The following is a 15,903-nucleotide window of genomic DNA, read 5'->3' as shown; positions in this document are numbered from 1 at the left end:
TAGTGATGAGCTGCAGGAAGGAAGCTGTGTGGAAAAGCCGTTGCACTGGGGCAATTTCATTCTTTCTACCTCAGAAACCCTGTTCCAGTGGTACAAGTGATAATGACAACTGGAGACCTCGTTGGTTACAGTGGAATGGCCATGACATCTTCTGTGCCCTTCACTACCCACGGAGCACTGCAAAACCGCCTTGGACCTCACTGGTACTCTCATCTGTTTAGTCCACTGAACTGATAGGATGGACACATTCCTAGCTCACTGCTGTTTGAGGCAAACTGGCTATCCTTGCCTAGATCAGCCCACCTCTTGAAGCATGTACCAGGGTGTGGTCGCTGTCGCATGCAAACAGTTACTGGGAGCCACCAGTGAGAGCTGAGAGTCAGGTGAGGACCAAAGGTGAATGAGCTGTCCCAAGGAGGACACATCAAGCCCTTTCACCAGAAGTGCTACCCCTGTCTGGACACCCCATACAACCTAATATCCATTCTGGGTATCTGCTGGCATGACCATATCACAAACCTGTAAGTTTCCATCGAGGCAAAGACTTCCAGTACTGAAGCCACGGTCCTGAAAGCACAACTTTGTTGGACCGGACATGTTAAACTGTATTCATGGAGGACTATAGGCTCCCTAAGCAGCTGCTCTCTGGCCAGTTATCACAGGGAAGTAGAAACCGTGGTAGACCTCATAAGAGGTGTAAAGAACTGTGCAAAAGCCAGCAATGTTTATAGTGCGCCTGCTCATCAGCATCTGGAACACAGGGCATGAGACAGAACTGGTTGGCGCATCTTGATTAAACTTGCTCACAGCAGCTTAGGAGATAGGCATCACGTAGACCTGAAGACCACCCAACAGAAGAGGACACCAGAGCAACAGTCAGACCTACGGAATCAGGACAACTCTCTTGTCCCCACGATGAATGTCTGTGCCATTCAAGAGCTGGTCTCTACAGTCACCTATAAACACACACCAGATGAATTGCACAAATGCAATCGTCATCGTTGAAATCGACGGACAACCAACAATGAGGTATAACCATTCTCTGTCCCACTGAAAATACATAGGGGAATACCATCGATGAAAGTTCCTGTTGTTAGTGCATTGTTGAAAGTATATCCCTGCTACTAAATGCACAGTTCAGGACAGATCTGTTTTGTCACTTAATTTTCTGGTTAGTTGTATATCCATGGAGCCATCCTTGATACACTTTGGGTGTCTGGAGGTTCTTAGAACAGACACCAGTATTGAATATTCAAGGAGGCTCTGCTATTTGGAGTGTGCTATCATTGTAAATAATTAATTCTGCAAATTTATCTGATTGTATTTCAAATGTTAAAGTTAAGTAGGCGAATATAGCAATTGAAATGGTAGTTAATTGTTATCTTTATGTTGAAGAAGACTGTGTCAAGCGAATGAGATTCTCTTGGATTCTCTCCAGGAGGATCACTGCATGAATAAATATCAGAATCAGAATCGGGCTTATTATCAGCGGCATGTGTCACAAAATTTGTTAACGTAGCAGCAGCAGTACAATTCAATACATAATATAGAAGAAGAAAAAGAAGAAATAATAATAAATAAATAAATAAATCAATTACAGTATATGTATATTGAATAGATTAAAAATTATGCAAAAAACAGACATAATATATATTAATAAAGTGAGGTAGTGTTCACGGGTTCAAAGTCCATTTAGGAATCAGATGGCAGAGGGGAAGAAGCTGTTCCTGAATCGCTGAGTGTGTGCCTTCAGGCTTCTGTACCTCCTACCAGCTGGTAACAGTGAGAAAAGGGCATGCCCTGGGTGCTGGAGGTCCTTAATAATGGACGCTGCCTTTCTCAGACACCACTCCTTGAAGTTGTCCTGGGTACTTTGTCGGCCAGTGCCCAAGATGGAGCCAACTAAATTTACAAACCTCTGCAGCTTCTTTCAGTCCTGTGCAGTAGCCCCCCCATACCAGACAGTGATGCAGCCTGTCAGAATGCTCTCCATGGTACATCTATAGAAGTTTTTGAGTGTATTTGTTGACATACCTAATCTCTTCAAACCCCTAATGAAGTATAGTTGCAGTCTTGCCTGCTTTATAACTGCATCAATATGTTGGGACCAGGTTAGGTCCTCAGAGATCTTGACACCCAGGAACTTGAAACTGCTCACTCTCTCCACTTCTGATCCCTCTATGAGGATTGGTATGTGTTCCTTTGTCTTACCCTTCCTGAAGTCCACAATCAGCTCTTTCGTCTTACTGACATTAAGTGCACGGTTGTTGCTGCGACACTATTCCACTAGTTGGCATATCTCACTCCTGTACGCCCTCTCATCACCACCTGAGATTCTACCAACTATGGTTGTATCAGCAGTAAATTTATAGACGGTATTTGAGCTATGCCTAGCCACACAGCCAAGGGTATAGAGAGAGTAGAGCAGTGGGCTAAGCACACACCTCTGGGGTGCACCAGTGTTGATCATCAGCGAGGAGGAGATATTATCCCCAATCCGCACAGGTTATGGTCTGGTTAGGAAGTTGAGGATCCAATTGCAGAGGGAGTTACAGAGGCTGTAACTTCTCAGTCAGGATTGTGGGAATGATGGTATTAAATGCTGAGCTATAGTTGATGAACAGCATCCTGACATAGGTGTTTGTGTTGCCCAGGTGGTCTAAAGCCATGTGGAGAACCATTGAGATTGCAACTGCCATTGACCCATTGTGGCGATGGGCAAACTGCAATGGGTCCAGGTCCTTGCTGAGGCAGGAGTTCAGTCTAGTCATGACCAGCCTCCCAAAGCTTTTCGTCACTGTAGATGTGAGTGCTACTGGGCAATAGACAGTAAGGCAGAACACATTATTCTCCTTAGGCGCTGATATAATTGTTGCCTTTCATATTTCCCGGTTACACCTTCTGCGTGGCTCAGTTTCAGTCGATGTCCACACAGACCACCTGTGAGATCTATCGTTTTCCAATTTTCTCTATTTCAATGTCTGAGCAGTAATAATAGCTCTACTGATTTCCTTTGCATATTACCAAGCAACCCAATTTGTTAACAGCCAGCATTACTCCAAACTAGCTTCTGATGACCAACGCCTTGAATGTGATTTTTGTTGCAACTGGAAGCAGTGATGGTAGTCAGCTCAGATGTTTCCAGTTTGTTGGAAATTGAGCCGAGACAGCTGCAACATAAGCTCACAGTGTTGTCATCACGTCTCTGTGTACTGGGGCTGGAAGGGGCCTTGAGGATGAATATTCTCCCAAATGATTGCGAGGATTACTCCCTCTGGTCCATCTCCTCCTTGCCTTTCTTCCATGGCCCACCATCCTCTCTTATTAGATTCTTCCTTCTTCAACTGTTTACCTCTTCCAAGTATCACCTTCCAACTTCTTACCTCATTGCCCCTCACCTGGTCTCACCAATTACCTGCCAGCTGGTGCTCCTTCTCCTCTCCCCACCTCTTATTTTGGCTTTTGCCCCCTTCCTTTCCAGTCCTGATGAAGGGCCTTGGCCCAAAACGTTGACTGTTTATTCCCTTTCATAGATGCTGCCTGACTTGGTGAGTTCCTCCAGCACTATGGGTGTACTGCTCAAAATTTCCAGCATCTGCAGAATCTCTGCAGATTACTAGGATTATAGTGGAGCAGCCAGCCCTGCCCTACCAGCACCCAATAACCCGTCCCACATCCAGAAATGGTGGCTGAATCTGCTGCCTTTTCTAAGGATGATAGAGTACATAACTTTGCCACTGCTGCTCACTGGAGCTTTGCTGTGGCCTTAGCAGGCTGTTATTGAAGATTGCTGCTGCTTCTGCTGACAATGTGCCATTCAACGTCTAGACTGTACTGCAGTCTGCTGACAATGTGCCATTCAACGTCTAGACTGTACTGCAGTCTGCTGACAATGTGCCACTCAATGTCTAGACTGTACTGAAGTCTGCTGACAATGTGCCACTCAACGTCTAGACTGTACTGCAGTCTGCTGACAATGTGCACTCAACATCTAGACTGTACTGCAATCTGCTGACAATGTGCCACTCAACGTCTAGACTGTACTGCAATCTGCTGACAATGTGCCACTCAACGTCTAGACTGTACTGCAGTCTTCCATCAGACGTTATGCAAAAATTCTGTACTGTGTAGGAGCACCAGGAAAAGGAACACAGAGGACAAACAAGAAGGAGTAAACATTTACATTGCTTGGAATGTTGATTTAGTGCTTCTTTACACTTTGTTATTAGTTTTGGAATATCCCACCCTGAGAAGAGGATGGTAACCACCCAACTTTTCTATGCCCCTCATGATTTTGTAAACCCATGGGTGGCCACACCTCAGCTTCCAGGGAAGTCATCCCCAGCCTATACAGTCTCTCCTTATAATTCAAGCCCTTCAGATCCAGCAAAATACTTGAGAGGGCTGTACCATCTCGAGCTTAAACACTTCCTTCTTATAATACAGCGACCAGCGACCAGAACTGCACACAACAGAGCGACATCTTGAACCACTGCAACATGATGTTCCAATATTGTACCCATTACTCCATTTGATAAGGACAAATATTCCATAGCCTTCTCTACCACCTCTGGCGATGTGTCAAAGAGGAACACTGTCTCATTCAGCTGGTTTGAATGATAATTAAATTTGTTCTGACTGATAATTAAACTAGATTTGAATTGATTTGGTGTTGCCATTCTCAAGGAACCACGTAGTTGTATCACTTGGTATCTCTGTTCAACAACAAGCCTAACCACCATTCCTCCTCCCATGGACCTGACATTCATTGTGTATGTTCTGCCTTGTTTTAATTTCCCAAATTATATCATTTTACATTTGTGTAAGCTCAGTTCCATTTGCTATTCTTCAAATTCATGCAACACTATTTCCCACCTAGAAATCCATCCTGACTGTCCTCGATCAGTTTTTGACTTTCTAAATGCAGTTAGATTCTGTCTCTCGTAATTCACCCCTATCCATCAATAACTTTCCCACTGATGCTGGGCTCACTGACCTCTAGCTCCCTGGTTCTTCCTTGCATCACTGATTAAATAATCACCCTCCAGTCTTCTGGCAACACGCTCATGGCTACAGAAGATCCAGGAATCTCTGCTGAGGATTCTACGATATCTTGTCATGCTTCCCACAATGTCCTAGGTTAGTGCCCAGGATCTTATTCACCTTTATTCACATCAAGGCCGCCAACATTTCCACTTTTGTAATGTCAATACATTCCAGGACCACACTCTTCCCTAAATTCCCTATCTTTCACGATCGTCTCCAAGATGAGGAGTATTGATTTTGGACCTCATCCTTCTTCATGGCTCCACACATAGACAATCACACTGATCCTTAAGGGGATCCGCTCTTCCAATATTTACCTTTTAACTCTGAATTTACTTCCAGAATCTCTTAGATTCTCAGTTACTTATCTACCAAAGCTATCTCATGTACCTTTTTTGCCTACATCCTAAATCTCACTTCCTCCTCAAGACATTTGTTAAATCCCACCTGCCTATACCTGACATATGCCTTGCTCTTTTTCTGACTAGAGACTCAATACTGCTCATCAGCTGTGATTTCCTAATCCAGCCTTGCCCTTCACTCCCACAGGAATATGCTGCCCCTAAATGTTCCCTATCTAAATGTTAAATGCCTCCTGCTTGCCAGATGTCCCTTTAACTGCTAACAGTCTCTCATAATCAACCTTTGCAAGCTCCTGTCTAATGCCATCAGAATTAGCTTTACTCCAATGTAAAAATTTAACTTGTAGATCTGTCCTATCTTTTTCCCAAAACTGTTTAAAAATTAATAGAATGATAGTCACTGGGCCCAAACATATGCGCCTTAGCCGCTAGCTCATCCTTATTTTCCTGTAAGAGGCGGAGTGTTGCTCCCTCTCTAGTAGGGCCATCTACATTTTAACGTAAGTGAGAAAACTTTCCTGGACATGTGTCTGTCCCAGTCCATTGTATTACTAAAACCCTATTACTCCTGCATCTATCTGTCATCTTCCTATATAGTTGCTCCTCTAATTCCTGCTTGTGACTTGGAGGTCTGCAGTTCAATCCTACCAAAATGACTCTCCCCTTTCCCCATCCAAAGTGAGATCTGGAAAGAGCAAATGACGCTGTAATCCAACTTAACTGCAAATCAGCCACCAATCTGCATGTAACTGATGATCACTGTAAACAGGTTAAATTGCTTAAAACACAGTACTCCAGCTGTTATGTGTTTGATCCTCTGTGTGAGTTAAACAAATGCCCTGAGATGTACTATTGATGTCCTAGTTGACAGAAATGTTAGATCAGCACTCCACACTGAGTAATGTCACAACCTCACTACTGGCAAGAACATCACCCTTCCCAATATGGCGTGCAAAGCAAAGGGCACAATAAATATACTTAGGCAAACTTGGACCCATAATGGCATCTACAGCATTCAAAATACAGAAGTATGAAGCAGAATTTTTCTGCCAGATTTATAATATCAACACTTGCTTTGGAAAATTACAACCTGTAAACCCCCCCCCCCCCCCCCACACACACACACACTGCAATCATCTTCACATCCCTGGCAACAGCAGCCTGGTGTTGTCAGCCTGAGTTGTGTCAAGGTGAGCTAAATCATGAAACTCCCTTCTTTCTTTTCTTAAGAAAGACATTCTAGTCTGAGTAGGTTTTCATCACGGCAGCACTATGGGTTTCAGAATTTCACATTGACAGTGGGAGGCCTTGTCATGTACGTATTTCAAATGGTACATTTTTTCGGGCATGCCCTATGGGATTTCACTCATTTCTATGCCTCATACCCTTTTCCGTCGCCACTTGCTGATCTTCATTTTAAAGAATTATTTTCTAAAAATGCAGAGCTCAGAGTCAGATTTTTATTAATGCTTTCCCATCACGAGTAAAGCCCTCTCCACCACTGAGCACATCTACATGAAACATTGTTGCAGGAAAGCAGCATCCATTATAGGGGAGCCCCAGCACCCAGGCTATGCTCTCTTCTCTCTGCTGCCATCAGGAAGAAGGTACAGGAGCCTCAGGACTCACACCATCAGGTTCAGGAACAGATATTACCCCTCAATCCTCTTGAACCAAAGGGAATAACTTTACTCAACTTTACTTCCTCACTGAAATGTTCCCACAATGCATGGGCTCACTTTCAAGGACTCTTCATCTCATATTCCTGATATTTATTGATTATTATTATTTCTTTCTTTTTGTATTTGCACAGTTTGTTGCCTCTTGCACACTGACTGAATGCCCAAGTTGCTGTGGTCTTTCATTGATATTTATCCTATTCTGGATTACAGACCATGCCTGTAAGAAAATGAATCTCGGAGTTGTACGTGGTGATGTGTGTACTTTGATAATAAATTTATTTTGAACTTTGAACCATGTACTTTCTTCTGAGCCACAAGAGTTATTTAACCTGGTTGTTAGTTGGTTGATACTGCGAGATGACGAGAATGTTAAGGCTTGGTTTTGTCAGAAATCTTCTGATCCACCCAATCTTTAGCATTATTTTGGTAAAGTATAAATTTACTTTGTACCATTTATTACATTGGTAAAGCAATGCAGCATTACCAGCCTGAGGTGATTATAGGTAATAAGTTAAGCATATTCCTATGCCCACATGTTTTCTTCTCACTGCTGCCATCAGGAAGAAGGTAGAGGAGCCTCAGGACTCACAGCACCTGGTTCAGGGACAGTTATTACCCCTCAACCATCAGGCTACCGAACCAAAGGGGATAACTTCACTCACCTTCACTCGCCCCATCACTGAACCGATGAACTCACTTCCAAGGACTCATTGCATGTTCTTGATATCTATTGCTTATTTATTTATTATTATTATTTATTATTATTATTTCTGTTTTTTCTTCCATTGGATTTGCAGTTTGTTGCCTTTTGCACGTTGGTTAGTTGTCTGTCCTGTCCGGTGCACTCTTCCATCAATTCTATTACGTTTCTTAGATTTACTGAGTATGCCCGCAAGAAAACAAATCTCAAGGTTGGTGATACAGTATATACATACTTTGATAATGAATTTACTCTGAACTTTGACCTTTTGAACCTTTTATATAGCAGGATATCTCCCTGTAACATTCCCCATGGTCAGCTGATGAAAATCATTTTTTTATATAAACAAGAAGTTCATGGGCATGGGACAAGTTGTCTTTGTAGAGGCAATAGTCAGGCAGAGCAAAGATTACATTACAGGTTTCCCCCGCCATCCGAAGGTAGAGCGTTCCTATGAAACGGTTCGTAAGCTGGAATGTCGTAAAGTGAAGAAGCAATTACTATTTATTTATATGGGAAAAATTTGTGAGCATTCACAGACCCAAAAAATAACCTACTAAATCATGCCAAATAACACATAAAACCTAAAATAACAGTAACATAGTAAAAGCAGGAATGATATGATAAATACACAGCCTATATAAAGTAGAAATACTTTTCCACAATCATTGCCGGCACTGTTCTCCGTAGCGAAAATCTCACACAAGCGCCGTCGGCAGAAACACGGCACAAGTGCTCTCCAGTAACCTTTAAACTATGAAGCTGCCAAATCATACCAAATAACACGTAAAAATACACAGCCTATATAAAGTAGAAATAATAGTATCACTTACCAGATTCAGGAAGACAGCGCCGAGCATGCTGATGATGGCGTGTTAGGCTGAGTCATTGGAGTTTGGGGTGGTGCAGTGGTTCCCAACCTCCAGGCCGCTGACTGATACCGATCCGCGAAGCATGCAGCGGTCCAGCGGTAGCCGGGATGCACCCAACACATCTTTAAGAAAAAAGCCGAAATAAACAAGCTAATTAATTAGGTGCCACCTGGCACATAAATGTCGGCTCAGATCAGAGGCGATTGCCGATTGTGTCGCCTCTGATCCGGGCCGACATTTACGTGCCGGGCGGCACCTAATTAATTAGCTTCTTTATTTCGGCTTTTTTTTTAAAGATGTTTTGGGTGCATCCCGGCTACCGCTGCATTCTTCGCGGATCGGTATCGGTCCGCGGCCCGGGGGCTGGGGTGGTGGGTCGCTGGGGTGTCATCTCATCCCCGTCTGTTTCCATCAGGGCAGGCAGGTCATCTTCTTCTATGCCTGCCTGCCTCAATGTCAAAGGTCGAGGTTCGTCGTCTGCTGTGGCTGATGTGGAAGGCTTGAAAAACGACAGTATGCTTGACTGCTTAGCCTCATGCATTTTTCTATCATACAGTTCTTTGTAAGCACTCAAACCATCCTGCAAATATGCCCTGAAGCTACGCACCCTTTCAAAATTAAAGTACTTTTCTGCAATCATTGCAGTGAAAATCTCACGCAGTTGCTTCATATTCAGTTCCTGGACTACTCCACTTTCGGTCCATTCGCTACTGCATTCGGTTTCAATTGTTATCCTTTCCTCTTCCAATTGCATCAGCTCTTCATCTATCAGTTCTTGATCATGGGATGCCAAAACCTCTTCAACATCATCTTCGTCAACTTCCACAAGCCAAAATCACTTTGTCCTTACTTCGTTTACCATGATCGAAATGCTTAATTATGTCTAGTTTTACACTAAGTGTAACACCCTTACGAGGTGTTAGGCTTTACCGATACCTTAGAACTCATCTTGCTAACGGCTGCTCACAGGCACGTGTTTAAACAATGCTGGCTAGAATGCAGTTCCGGGGGAGGAGCTTGGCTGCTTGGGGCGCGCGCTGCCTTTTATCGCGCACTGCCTGTTTTCATAACAGTGAAAACACCTTCTGTTAGAGAAAACAGGTAACCAATGTAGGTCTTTCGTAACAGCAAGGTTTCGTAACACAAACGTTCGAAAAGCAGGGGACACCTGTATAACAATTGGAACAATAAAACCAAATTGAAAACTTTGACTTGCAATTTACTATAGTACATGTTCAAAATGTGAATAGCATACCCAAGGATCATAGTAACAGATGATGGATATGAAGTTTGCTGTAATATTCTTAATAATTAAGTAGTCAATTTCCCATGGGTCTGCAGATGGAGAAGGATGAGGTGAAGGGGAAATAGAGGGCAGGAGGGAACTGCACAATGAAAATTCATTCCCTTCTTTACCTACTACATATTTTGAAATGATTTCTAAATCTTTTTATTTTGAGAGAATAAAATGAGGTCTGAGGATTAGCTGGAGGCTAGGGTACAGTTTTTTTTGGACTTCCCAAATATATTCAAATGTATTCCCTTTACTTTAGAAAAAATAAACTTACGTAGATAAATGTGGTTTCCACCAAAGTTATAGCAATAAAGCCAAGGAATGCTAAGGTAATTCACCCAATAGGTATAAGGTTTTTCCTTTTATTTAATCTTTCCAGTGGTTCTGGATGTTTATGTTTTTATCTTAATTGTAATTTGTATAAATAAACATATTCATACTTTTTGTTCAATGGATTTTTAAAATATTCAGCAGCATATTACCACCTTCAGCAGGGTGCAGCTGAAAGGATCATATTGGGGGATGTGTTGATGATAGGAGAATCATGCTGGGGACCAGTCTGGAGTTTGGGGGGGGGGGAAGATTTGAAAGTGGGAGTTGGAATCTCTTAGGAAGACGATTGGGGAATGGATTAGACAAAAGGGTTGGAAAGTGTTGGGATCGTTTGGGGCAATAGTCAGAATGGGGTGTCACAGATGGTGTGAGAAGCAAACAGCATTGGTAGAAGGTCAGACTTAGCCATGGAAATGACTGCATGGTGGCATGGTGGAGTCAAATGAGAATGCAAAAAGACTATAAAACCATAAGACCATAAAATATAGGAGCAGAATTAGGCCATTTGGCCCATTGAGTCTGCACTACCATGTCATCACGGCTATTCCAATTTTCCTCTCAACCCCAATTTCCTGCCTTCCTGCCCTGACTAATCAAGAATCTATCAACCTCTGCCTTAAATATACATAAAGACTTGACCTCCGCAGCTGCCTGTGGCAAAGAATTCCACAGATTCACCACTCTCTGGCTAAAGAAATTCCTCCTCATCTCCATTCTAAAAGGACGCCCCTCTACTCTGAGGCTGAGTCCTCTGGTCTTAGACTCTCGACATCCACTCTAACAAGGCCTTTCACCATTTGATAGGTTTCAATGAGGTTACCCCTCATTTTTCTGAATTCTAGTGAATACAGGCCCAGAGCCATGAAACACTCTTCATATGACAAGCCATTCAATCCTGGAATCATTTTCATGAACCTCCTTTGAACCCTCTCAGAAAGAGTTCGAAGAACAACAGCGGCAGAGAGTGAAGATGTATCAACCTGAAAGATAATGAATCCCTTTTTTGTCAATGGCAACTGCATAGTGGGTTTGTATTTGCAGTTAACATGGGATGTTTAACTTTAACATGGACGTATAATTATGAAGCAATTGATGGTAGCTCTAACAGCTTTTATAGAATGTCAGATTATTCAGCTTAGCCCTAATTTCCAACACATTACAGAATCAGATTTAATATCCCTAGCATTTGTCGTGAAATTTGTTAACTTTATAGCAGCAGCGCAATGAAGTACATGATAAATAAATGCAGAGAAAAAAGACTGAGTTACATTAAGTATATGTAAGTCTATTAAATAGTTGAGTTAATATAAGTAGTGCAGAACAACAGAAATAATAAAGTAGTGAGGTAGTGTTCATGGGTTCAATGTCCATTTAAAAATCAGACGGCAGAGGGGAAGAAGTTGTTCCTGAATCGCTGAGCGTGTGCCTTCTGGCTTCTGTACCTTCTTCACTGCAATAACAGTGTAAGCAGTGGTGGGGGTCCTTAATGATGGACTCCGCCTTCCTAAGATATTGCTCCTTGAAGATGCCTTGGATACTATGGAAGCTGGTACCCATGACAGAGCTGACTAATTTTACAAATTTCTGCAACTTATTTTGATCTTCAGCAGTAATACCCCACCGCATCCCTCCCCCATACCAGATGGTGATTCAGCCAGTCAAAATGCTCTCCACGGTACATTTGTAGAAATGTTTGAGTGTTTTAGTTGACAAACCAAATCTCCTCAAACTCCTAGTGAAATATAGCCGCTGTCTTGCCTTCCTTACAGCTGCATCGATATGTTGCATCCAGGTTAGTTTCTCAGAGATATTGACACCGAGGAACTTAATAGTTCATTCTCTCCACCTCTGACCCCTCTCTGAGGATTGGTTTGTGTTCCCTCGTCTTACCCTTCCTGAAGTTCACAATCAGTTTTTTAGTCTTGCTGATGTTTCGTGCAAGGTTGTTACTGCGACACCACTCAACTAACTGGTATATCTTGCTCCTGTATGCCCTTTCCTCGCCATCTGAGATTCTTTGAGCATAAAGGTATTTATAAGGGGAGTGAGAGTACTTTACTCTCATGCAGAGCCTTGGGAGTGCCAGATATTTCAAAGAAAATTACCAAAAATCTCCGAAATAAGCTTATCAAGTTAACAAACTAATGGAGATCAGTATCCATTTAAAGTTTGTTTCTGTACAATCATCTTGTCAGCTAAAGCAATAAACTCCTGTTTGATATTAAAATCGAGAGAATCGGATGTGTTCATGCACAAATTTAGTGAACTAGTTCTTGTTCAGATGGAGGGTCTTAATTTTGAAGTTTAAAGGCAATGCTGAGTTTCTTTAAACACCATCTAAGGACCCATTTAATAGTGGCTCTGGTTAACACACAAATCATACCTTTCCAAGTAAATTAGTAATTTATTGGGCATTACTACAGCTTTTCTTGAATGAACTATTCCTACTAAAGTCAAAGTAGTGACATAATTTTATTAAAGATAGAACTGTGGCATAATACTGCAGTCAGCCACTTACAATGCGAAGAAGGGATTCTTAATGTTAAACAAAGCAGAAAATGATTAATAAATTTAACTATTGTATTCATCAGCACCTGTAAATTATTTCTATTTACCTTAAAAGACTAGATCATCTTTAACAGGCCTATTCTGTTATTATTTTTAGTAAGTGTAAACGTCGATAATCTTACCGCAAATCTCTTTATATAGTCGGAGACGCTAAATCCTCCAGTAGTAAGACGTACAGATCTGCACAAATGTGAGTCTTTATACAGCATTTCCATTATCCCTTTTGTATTTATATATCTCTGTAGAACAAATAGCGAGCTACAATAAAGACTACCCCTGAGAGGACACGATGGGTGTTTACTTGATAGGCAGTAAAGTGATGTGCCAAGTATTTCATCTTATCAGCCACTTCTTATGGCATTTCAAAAATCCTGCTTTAATATTGACAGGGTAAAGTGCGACAGCTCATATCTACAGCTCTGCTATTTCCTTCCTGTGAGACTGATGGGGCTTCCTTTTTGCCATCAGAAAGCACCTTGTGAAATGCGAGCACAAATAGTAGGGTTAATTTGTGGTCTTTACACATGACATTTAAAGAATTCTCTCTTTCTGATCATATTATGATTATACAATGCTGTTGGGCAGGGCCTTGCTATGTCATGAATAATAGCCAAGGCAGAGATTTAGTATTGTCTTCCCAGTTTGTTAGTACAGGAATTAACAATCATAGCATTCACTAAATCCACCCGTCCGCACTTTCTTATCTTACGAAAGTAGCAAAGAAATCATGGCATGGTTTTGTGTGAGTGTATGGTAAGTATTTGCAAAGTTGCATATTCTCCATCACTCTGTCAAGTCCCTTTGGTAGCAAGTGTGTGACACCACATATCAAAACAATTCATACACTGGCATCTTCTAATACTCAGAACTACAGTGAATATACGCCCTCATTGACATCAAAGAACACCCAAAGAAGATGAAGAAGAGTTTAATTAATCTGTGACCTTCAGACTAGTCTCCAGACACACAAGAGATTCTGCTGATACAGAGCAACAGACACAAAATGCTGGTGGAACTCAGCAGGTCAGGCAGCATCTATGGAGGGGAATAAACAGTTGATGTTTTGAGCCGAGACCCTTCATCAGGACTAGTCTCCAGATTATCTTCCAGAACAAACTGTGAAAACAAAAATCTGAAGCTAGAAACTAAAGAAGAAACTTACTGGAGATTTGCCTTGATTCATCAGGCTGGAAACAAGAAAAAAGAGAAGGAGAGTTTTATAAAGTGAGCTCGGTCTCAGTTTCAGATTAACCTACAATCTATTATCGAGATCACATGAACTGTTCAGTAAAAAAAATGTTTAACAATCTAAATATTGAAAAAAGATCTAGTGCTTTCCCAGCATATATGACAAATAAACTCTTCTCAGGCTTCCAGGCAGGTACAGGAAATCATTTTAAACAACTCTTCGATGACAAACTCTCCCATCATCCCTGATGAAAATGGCAGAGATTGTCATTGAAACATTGACTAAAATTGATACCTGTTCCCAACTGGAAGCCCAAGAAGAATTTATTAATCTAAATATTTTTTTCAGATTGCTATATTAACCACACATCAGGGGCTGTTTTAATTCTTTCCATCCAGTGGAAAAAGGGAAGAAGCAAAAATTTAACTCTTCACAACATGGTATCTGCATTAATGCTCCTCTTACCTTTTTCCATCAAACTTCCTCAGCCTGACCCTTCTGCTTCCTTCCTGTGGTCATCTAACCTGGCCGTGAATAACTGTCCATTTCATTTTCCCCAGATCTATTCTCAACCAATAAAAAATAAGCTTTCTTTATTTATTATCTTGTTCATATCATCCTTGTTTCCTTTTCAATTATAATCTTAATGATAATGCTCTTGTTTTTCTATCGAGTACTACCCCTAACACTAATACTGGATTAAGAGTAAGTCTTCCCTTGTGAGATTCTTATCTTTTTCACTCAACTTTTCTGGTCAATTAACTTTGGGGAAGTTGAGATCCACTGTGAATATTTTTCTATAACTTTTGCTCATATTCCAAATATGTTTCTAAATTTCTTCCTCCACCTCCTTGCCCCACTCATTTTCCTTTATTGTCTTTTATCTCTATCAAAGTGGATTCCATTTTCTGTCTTAGTAATGAGTGGGTTACTTTTTTCTACAGACATTATATTATCGCAGATCAGTGAACACTCTCATTTCAGTTCTCTCTCACTCCACCTTTTCTATTGTGTTCTGCAATGCTCAAATCCCTGCTCTGGGTACTGAAACATTTGCCAGCCATGTCTTAATAATCTCAGAAAAAAAAGATTGCTTTCCTGCAATGTATAATTGTCAGAAAATTTAAATATTTATTACTAGCACTGCATCTCAGATGCTTTCCAATCATCTTAACATTCCTGTTCTATAACTTAATTTGTTCTCTGGCTACTAATATCCTTCCTCAGTTTAATTGGTGCTAAACTCTCCTGCCCTGTTCAATTCACACCTTGGCTTATGTCATTTCTTGTAGATCTCTTCCCCAGCCTTTCAGTGTTAAAGCCCTTGCCACATCTGCTCCAATCAGACTAGGGCTTCATTAATCAATGCAAACTGGGGATCCTCTGACATTTCTGGGACCTAATATCACTTAACTTCTTAAGGAGTGGACACATTGCTTCATAAAATCTAGCCAAGATACAAAAAGCCTCAAAAACTTAAATGGTGAGAGCTAAATTATCTTCAATTGTGTCTGTATTTTGTTTCACAGTATGATGTATTTCTTCAGTACGTCAATATATAGAGTAAATATGGTTTTTGTACCTAGATGGTCATGATGCTACTGCAAGCAAGTGTTTCAATGTACTGTACCTCAAAACTTGTGCACATGACAATAGACTCAACTTGATTTAACGTGGTAAAATTGTTTTTGTGATGACAAGGAGGAAAACTCAGCTGGTCTCCAAAGGAATATTATAGGACACTACCACACCTTTGCTCAGTTCAGGCTGCCTAGTGTTGGCCTGTCCCAGACACATTCAGGTGAATGAAATAAAAAGTATCAGCACATGCAGCCTACTGTAATCTGTTCATAGTGC

General features: G+C 41.3%; 1 protein-coding gene across 1 annotated transcript in view; it reads right to left on the bottom strand.

Moving 5' to 3' along the window:
* The window catches only part of mylk3 (myosin light chain kinase 3), a 95,504-nt gene extending 82,407 nt beyond the window's left edge, over positions 1 to 13,097 (bottom strand). The window contains exon 1 of the mRNA XM_072279649.1: positions 12,980 to 13,097. Coding sequence (XP_072135750.1) covers positions 12,980 to 13,072 — 93 coding nt within the window. The 5' untranslated portion in view covers positions 13,073 to 13,097. The remainder of the gene's footprint in view (positions 1 to 12,979) is intronic.
* Between the last annotated feature and the right edge of the window lie 2,806 nt (positions 13,098 to 15,903).

The sequence above is a fragment of the Mobula birostris genome, chromosome 15, assembly GCF_030028105.1.
Source record: "Mobula birostris isolate sMobBir1 chromosome 15, sMobBir1.hap1, whole genome shotgun sequence".
Classification (NCBI taxonomy): domain Eukaryota; kingdom Metazoa; phylum Chordata; class Chondrichthyes; order Myliobatiformes; family Myliobatidae; genus Mobula; species Mobula birostris.
The sequence above is the reverse complement of the archived record's forward strand: the minus strand, read 5'-3'. Positions and strand labels throughout refer to the sequence as shown.